The 8906-nt window shown below is 36.2% G+C and overlaps 1 protein-coding gene across 1 annotated transcript; it reads right to left on the bottom strand.

Annotated features, from left to right (window-relative positions):
* Positions 1-2262: 2262 nt before the first annotated feature.
* Positions 2263-7425, bottom strand: LOC103942763 (delta(14)-sterol reductase). The gene is given in 14 exon segments (XM_009352970.3): positions 2263-2512; positions 2596-2670; positions 2939-3058; positions 3155-3231; positions 3494-3575; positions 3988-4034; positions 4314-4434; positions 4838-4885; positions 5514-5605; positions 6177-6233; positions 6855-6883; positions 6886-6924; positions 7050-7167; positions 7266-7425. Coding segments are annotated over 14 exon segments (1107 nt in total). The 5' UTR covers positions 7314-7425; the 3' UTR covers positions 2263-2358.
* Between the last annotated feature and the right edge of the window lie 1481 nt (positions 7426-8906).

The raw sequence follows: 8906 nt of genomic DNA, 5'->3' as shown, positions 1-8906 counted from the left end.
AACAACTATGAATCTCAGTCTATGTTATAAGGTACTTTTTCTACAAGATATTGTAATAATATAGTTCGATAACTCTTTTAATGTATGGCTCATTTGAAAGTAATTTTGGAAAAGTCGTAGTCACTTATGAAAAGAAGCACTTTTGATGTCCTTCTTGATAAAATCACATGCTTCTGGATAAAATCGATTAAAAGTAATTTTTAAGTGATTTTATTAAGAAGCATCTCTCTTGTTATTTTGTCCAGAAGTGATTAGGGCCTTCATAAATTCACTTCCAAACCGGTTATAGTTACTTTTACCCTGTTTGGATGGGATCCACGTTGAGAAAGATATGACTTACCATCTTACTTATTATTTTTTTATTTTAAAATTTTAAAATTTGTATTTATTCATTTCACAAATTTTAAAATTTATAATTGTAATAAATATAACATGAACATCACCATCATCAATTGAGGATAGCAAAAAAATTATTTTACAAGTTTTCCAAAATATGATGACTTTATCTACAATTTCCAAGTTTTCCAAAAAATGGAAACAATAAAAAAAAAATAATGTACACAACTGTAAGCAACTCTCTCTCTCTCTCTCTCTCTCTCGCTCTCTTTATTTGCGTAGGTCCCAGCCAAGGACAATGAGGCATCGACTGGGTCCACAACACAACTATATCTTCCTTCTCTTTTCCCTTGTTTTATTGAAGACCCTTGTTTTATTGAAGGGGACCACACAACTATATCTTCCTCCTCTTTTCCCTTGTTTTATTGAAGGGGACCACTTTTTCAATGAAACGTCATCACATTCACGGGTTGTTTGGTACCTCATCATTACGTCATCCCCCATCCCCGCCTTGGTTTTAATTTACATGCATGCCCTTTCACAGCTTTAATGCATAATGTTGGCCAGAAGAGGCTGACAGAAAGAAGCATCCGATTCCCTCCTTTTTTCACTTGGAAGATGTTTGATTGTCTTAAAGTAGAATCATTTTTACAGGCAAATCACGGTTTAATATATGTATATTTTTATTTTGTTTTTAACTTAATGAGTAAAGGTCTTCCGTTTTTTATGTGTATTTGACTTTCGTATATAAGAATCAGATTGTTTGAGCTTAGTTTTTGTAACTTTGTGATAGAGATGGTGAGCTTAATAGTTATACGGGTCATTGGACTTGAAATTTTGATTTTTTTAGTGAGTTTGGTTCCAATTTATGAGAATCAAATCCGACATACATGGGCATATGACACTTTATCACAGTAGCGAAAAGTAATAATGTCTATGCACTATAGTGAGTGTGGATTCCCACCTGTCCGCTTCCCTCTAATATTTAACAATTTAACCAATTAATACTATCGTTTGTAAAACAAATCCAACGTGTATGGGCCCAACAAGAGAGGTTAACAAACCGTTATTACAGTTAAGAAAAAATGACTCAATACGTATAAGAAATAAAATATTAAAAAATAGATAAATGATGACAGAAGGATGAGAAAAGGGGTAACACCCACCACCACCACCGCTCTTTAGTTATTCTGTGGGTGTGTGGATTTTGCTTTCTCAACTACCAAGCAACCCTACAACCATTATAAAATGCCCTTCTCTTCTCACTAGGTTATGACTTGTTGACTTTTAGGTGACCATCTTTTAGTTTGGTTAGGGCCACATTTGCACCTCCATTAAATATTAAATCTAATTTCGTACATGACACTTGGATTGATTATTATAATTTTTTATTAAATTATACGATTAAATATAAGGGCATCTCATATCATTACTCCCCAAACGCAAAAGCTAAGCCTTATCTCAATTATGCATGGACTATTCATAAAACAACATACAGGCGTAGGTTAAGTCAGTCGGTCAGAATAAAACATTCTCTTACACCCCGAGCTTGAATTCTTACTGCAAATTAAATAGTCTTATTATCGATCTGTTAAAAATCAAAGGACACGTAATAACTGTGGGCCAAATAGCCCAAGCCAAGCCCACATTAGAATCTTGATGTTTACCAGTTTCTTGTACATATTACCTCAAGACAATGAGGAAAATAAATTAGAACTATCTTAAAAAAAGGGGCCCAAATCGTGGATGGAATACACCCCGTTTAGTTTCTAACAATTGATTGCAGAGTTAATTCGGACCCTTCAGTTCATAGATGTGGATCTTGGACCTATGAATGGGGATATTCCCGAAACTCACAAAGATAGTTAAATGTGCAGGCACTTTGTCAAAAAGGACGCAATACGTTTTTCTGAAGTAACTCAACAGTCACGATGAAGTGCATTTTTATAGTACAAACAAGAAAGCATGAGCTCCACTGCAAGTTAAACTTGATGAGAGTTAACAAGTGCAGAGTCAGGAAGCTTAATAAACATAAGGTAATATTCTCCATGGAACAAGCCGGCGGTATGCGGCCCAGATCTCTCTATACTTCTCAGCACAGCGAGCTTCGTCTCGTCTTTCTCTCCATATGAGCAGAATAAGAAGATAAATTGGATAGAAGTATGGAACTGGGGAACTGCAAAATGGAACGGCATTTCAAATGGAGAATCGTTTTGTAAGGAACTTGTAGGAGCATTTTTGCAGGAATTGCGAAACTACCTTATCCCGCAAGGCAAGCTGAAAGACAATGCAAGTAACAAGTCCCCGAGGTAATTACAGTGTCTTGCAATTCCCCTGCACCAAAAGAATCAGAATGTAGATGATGAACTTCGTATTCAAGTCACTGTCATTTTTTCTTTCTTCTCATCTCTATTTCCTTATACCTCTAGAAGTACCAGAATTGATTCGACATTGTCCAAAATAATATCTTCGCATGGTGATGTTCGTCCGGTTACGATTTTGTTTACTTTTATCAGTTTATATATGTAGAGATCAGAAGACGGTTGACAAAAATGATGAGAAAAAGAAAGGAAGATAAGGAATGTGATTGATGGAACCTTACCAATAACCAGAAGCAAGCAACTTTCCCCCAATGACCCTCGCGGGCTTACCCCATATAGGTGCTTTGGGATTCTTCTTAAAGACGTGCTTTTGCTTGTTGGCTCCTCTGAATACAAGGTACCTGACCAGTACGGAAATGAAAAGTTTAATGTTGGCAAATGCACAAAGAGTAATTAGGTTATAAAGTTTCAAATCCCAACTACAAGGGGAAGATTACCCAATCAGAAATGTCAAGCAATTTGCTACAACAGCCGCTGTTCCTAACTCCACCTTATTGCTCAGAAGCCACCATCCCTTTACCAAAGGAAATGACAATGCAGATATTAATAACAATGAAGAATAATGGCCAAGAGTTTCGACTTTGCTTCTAAATTACTCCTGTTTAATAGAATCTATACCAAACGTGCTTTATCTTTTACAGTTCTGACAATAGATAAACTGAGTTCTCAACCAAAGAGTATGGAAGCACAGAAATCCAAGTCTTTAGTGTGCACAAGAATGTGTCTGGGTGCAAAAAACCAGTTGAGCTATCTAAGCTCTAGTTCAGGCTACATGCCTGGATGCTGAAAGTGAACGGAATCCAGACTAGATCTCCAAATACCAGCATGAAGCCTAGTCTCTCTGCGATTATGTCCCATCTGTAAAGGGCGAACCATGTAAAAATAAATCGAATATGAAAAGACAACATATAATGGCCTCAAATTGACAAGTTGCTCATCATCAAAAAGACAATGAAAGGGAAGCATGAAGAAACATAGCTGAACAAACATAATGACTTCTTTCCTCACTGTCCAAAGATAAAAAATAAAAATGAATATACAACTCGAAGTACATAGGAACAAACAAAATAAATGGCTAAATCAAGCAATCCGGAAATGACAAAAGCTACAATCCGAATTGTGTCTCAGGCATATTTTCAGAGAATGTGTATGAGGCAGTCTGCCAGGGGAAGCATATTGTGAAAAGATATTTGATAGTGCAAAAGAAAACAGTGGCACGGGATAAAACTAAATAGGATTATTCAGATAGACGTTATGGTAATTTACTTACGTGGAGGTCATGTACTCCTCATGAACAAAGTAGTCCAAGATGTATAACTGAAAAATAAAAGAGAGAAAATGACAGAATCTTCAGCAATCACTTGCAACAAGTAAACTAAAGAATATTTATACATATACAAATGCGAACATGCATCTGTCCTTACATGCGCACACACACAGAGCAGGAAGGAGAAATGTGGAAGTGGAGGACAAGGGTTGCGTGCTTAATTCCTATCATAGTATGGGTGATGATGCCCACATGATAATTTTGTGCGCATCTCATATTAAAACGTGTAGAGAAACAATATACACAAATAAAATAAGGTCCCAGATTACCGCACAAAACAACTGGAATAGGATCATTGATTGACTCAAGGTCCCATCTTGAACACTTCTGGCGAGAACCGAAAGGTTGATAAATAGCCAGCCCATCATTCCGGCTCTAACAAAGAAAAATCTGCAAAAGAGAATCTCTCTTTGTTAGCCTCTTTTACACACACACACACACACACATATATATATGGCTAATTTTGTCTCACTTATACAAGTAGGTATAAAATGTAATAGCAATCAGAGGAAATGGTAAAATTATGAGGACCAAGCTCTGGCCAAAAATAAGAGGAAACAAGGAAGAAATATAGAAAAGGAAAGGAGTCAAACTCAGACTGCAGTAAGAGATGGGGAACTGTTGTACAGAAGGGGCAGGGGAAAATTTCAGGTAAGAAAGATAATAAAGGTTTGAAATCACAAGTAATTATTAAGACATTAACAAAAAGAGATTGTTATGACCATAGTAGTATACTAACTTTATGGGTGTGTGTTAGAACATGTCATGAATATTTGAAGACTGGATTACATACTTGAGGTCAATGCCCATAAACTGAGGATTAAGCTGTATTCCAAACCACCTATTAAACAAAGTTAGAGTGTCCATATCAATTAACTGGAAGATGCATTCGACAAGGGTTTGAAGTAAAATACAGAAAATGCACACTTCAATTTTAAGACAATAAAAGAAAGAGTAGTCAAGCATCACATTGCAGATGATGAAGCAGTGAAGACAAAAATAATCAAGATAGTAATCTATTTCTGTTTGTTCTAAAGCACAACACAGGGATTCTTTTCGGCGGTCAAAGGATTGTTCAACAAATCTGCTTTTGAATCAAAACCCTTTTAAATAATTAAAGTATAATGCTGCATGTGAATTTCAGAACCAAGGAATTTTCAGGTTGTTTAATCATGCAGATGGCACAGACTCCAGGATAGGAATGATAAGACAGGTTTCACGGTATCAGTATTAAAAACCCTCTATAAATCCGCTCCTAACACTTTCTTTATACAATTTCATCTAATTGAGAAAATGGAAATATTCTCATAAGGGAGGCAAAAAGAATTTTTTTAGAAAAACCACTATATATACATGTTTTTTTATTTATTTATAAACAAATTTTACCAGTTGGTATATCGTATATGAATATAAACCATTTCACCCAATGGAGATCACTTGGAATGAGTTAGACAATATGTTTAAACTACCAGTCCTCAAGAAGGTTCCCTGTGACATGAGGCTTCAGGGAAGAACCCCGGTTGGTTGACTTGCAGCCCACAGCGTAAAGTATGATTGTGACCTAACATAATACACATTTAAAAGAAACAAATGCATATCAATTAACATAAGTATTGATAAGAGAAGAAAACCTAACAATAATGATCTACTATTCATCCACTGAAAATGGAAGATATGGTTAAATAAAAGTTAATGTGGACATTTTCTTCTTTACCATGTGGGGTCCCATAAAAGGTAAATGAAGCATACATTAATATGAAACACTACTTGAAAACTCAAATTTTTTATCCATATATCTTTGCATGCCAGAATGAAGTAATTATTCTCCCATCCAATTAATTTCATATTGAAGTTTTGGCTTATCTTTGGTATTTCAAAGTGAACACTCTCCCAGCTACAATGAGGTTGTGGCAATGCCAATATGGAATCTTTTCCACATGAGAACAAACCAGAAACATTGATAGGCTCACTTTTTAATCCATAACATTTGTCTGAGTTGATAGAAAGATAGTTTTATCTTGAACAATCATACCAAGGTTTATGCACGCATTTTACCAACAGCGACATTACTGTCTATTTCAAATGCTGTAACTGGAACATAGAAAACTATGTGAATAGATTCGCTAACTTACCAGAACACTAAACAGAAAGGTTGTTGATAACAGCTCGAGTCCTCTATCTGATATTGCCTGCAAACAGTCTTATGATGTTAATACACTCAGTCAAAATTGGAGCGACACTAATAACAAAAATTTGGCAACTATAATCTCCAAAAGTTTATTTGCACAACTTTGAGAGAGAGAGAGAGAGAGAGAGAGAGAGAGATGTAACACTGAAAGCAGCTAAACTATGTATTATGATGGATTGATTTTGATAAGTTTAGAGCATGGGTGAATTTAGATGCATATGGAAAAAAAACTTCTACTTCCCAGTATGCATCAACCCCGTTTGGGTTACTTAATTGATTTGCCTTAAATAACAGTTGGTATCATTCAAAAATTTTCCAATATGTGGGTCGTGAAATCATCTTCAATTCCACAAAATGATCGATAGCAAGTGTAATTTCGCAACATATTTGAACAAAAATTGGAGTTAAACCAAGCACAGTGGCTTTCTAGGATTCATACAGCCGACTTAGTGGGATAAAGCTTTGTTGTTGTTGTTGTTGTTGTTGGATGTAAATTTGAACAAGCAATTAAGTAGAACCCTCAAGAACAAAAACCAAATCGCCACAGCATCAACACAAATGGTCAGTACAACGAAATTAACAATCCGAAAAAAACCACATTGAAGTAGGAGTGACCACATACAGTAAGCGATACGATATCCATCTTAGCGCCGACCCAAGAAGCCCACCCAGCAATAGAAGTGATAGCAGACCTTACAAATAAATAAATACAGGTTAAAAACACATCAAACTCTCCAAACAAAGGCACACCAGCTCCGCACAAGCATTTAAACAAACAGGTAATGTGCACGAGTAAGGATGCATTCAAAAAACACACCATTGCATCGATAATGAAGCCGAGAGCCGTCCGGTAGGGTGGCTCCGGGGACAAGTTTTCCGGGCAGTAAAGATCCAGCAATGGCCAAGTAAGTGAAGAACGATGCTAGAATAGCAACCTGAATATTACGGATCAAGAAATTGACTAATTAATAATTAATTAGCGTAAGTGGGGATTAAGGGGAATGGTGAGATTGATTCAGAGAGGGGTACTTACAGAGTTCCATGAGGGAATTAGGAGGTGTAGAAGATGACCCAGATCCATGATTGAAGAGAATGAGAGCTGCTCAAGTAGCTCTGCTCCTTACTGTTTGACAGCAATGACACTCCTGCTTATTGGAGCTCGCCTCGCATCTTGTCATTTTTGATAAATTACATTTGAACACCCTAATTTTGGGTCAAATAACAAACTCATGCCCGCTCAACCTTTCTACCTCACCTATAGTAATATAGGAAGGATGATTTTTTTCTTTCATCTTTTGAACATTGTAATGTCATACATTCATTTACGAATTTGTTGGAATGTCAGACCTCTATTAATCAACTCATTAATATGATTTTTAATTGATAATGTGTAAATTACGTGTCTGATATTTTTACTGATGTGATGTCAAATTTGTGTCACGTAGACAAAGCTTATTAAATTTGATAGAACTCTTTTCCAATTGGATATGAGACCATCAGGTGAGTCAAAGATGCTTCCTTCTAAAGGTTACAATCAAGGGGTCTTTTGATATGGGTCCAAAGTAACTAAAAATTAGACTTATTTCAAAAGTCAAAAGTCATTAAAAATTGGACGTATTTCAAAAGGTTAATTGTTGTGCAAATAAAAAAAAGATAATAGCAGAGTAAATTCTAATTCGTCTTAGAGTTTAAAATGAAATGATTTTGACATCAACTTGCCAAAACAAACTTTATTGTCCATCATCTTTCACTTGCATAAGAAATGATTTTGACGAGAATAGAGCTCTCTCAATCGCTGCTCTTCAAAATCCAGATTCAGAAGAAATTCAACCCTAGTGTCAAAGTTTCAGCCGCCGCCCCTTGTTCTTGCTCGGGGTAGGCGATAGCCCGCTACTCCCTCATTTTCCTCCTCCTTCCCTCCCTTCTCCCTTGTCATTTCCCTTCTTTCCTCTCCTTTCATCTCCTCTACCCATCCCACCTCATCTTCTTTCCCCCTTTCAATTCTTCGTCCTTTCTTTTTTATTTTGGTTATTCTCAAATTTTATCTCAATTTTCTTTGAGCCTGGTCTCAATTATCTCCTGAGCTTGTCTCAAATTTGGGCTACATGCCTATTATTCAACGTTTTTTGCTTGCTCATTAGTTGTGATATTCCATCCCTACCCTTTCATGTGCTCGGATTTGTGGGCTCTGATCAGAAATTAATCTCATATCTACTTCCCTTCTTCACTTCCCTTCCACCAACCGGCATGCGGGATCCCCATCGAGACCAAGTGTTATGTGCATCCGCCACACTTAGGGTATTTTACATACCCCTTAGTCTCACTTTCTACCATAAGATACTTTGTTTGTATATATTTGCAAGGATTCGTAAATGAGACTTGGATATGGTGTCTACTTTTTCGATTAGGAGTTTGGCTCCCTCTGAGGACATGATAGTTGAGGCAGTCTGGTGCTGTTTGAGATTAGGGTTTTGTGTTGTTTGTTCTTGCAGCTATCAGGCCTAAGTTTGTGTAGGCCTCATGTTGTGTCTGGAGTTGTAACTTTCATTTTACTTGAGTCTTTTACTTTATTTGCTATTGTTTACCTAACTCTTTTTTAGCCTTGTACTAGTTTTTAATGGAAGTAATCTTGTTTGACCAAAAAAGAAAAAAAATAATTTTGATATCTTCTTTA

The sequence above is a fragment of a genome, unplaced genomic scaffold, assembly GCF_019419815.1.
Source record: "Pyrus x bretschneideri cultivar Hongxiangsu unplaced genomic scaffold, Pyrus_bretschneideri_v1 Contig9, whole genome shotgun sequence".
Taxonomy (NCBI): domain Eukaryota; kingdom Viridiplantae; phylum Streptophyta; class Magnoliopsida; order Rosales; family Rosaceae; genus Pyrus; species Pyrus x bretschneideri.
Note: the sequence above shows the minus strand (reverse complement) of the source record. Positions and strands in the feature narration are given on the sequence as shown.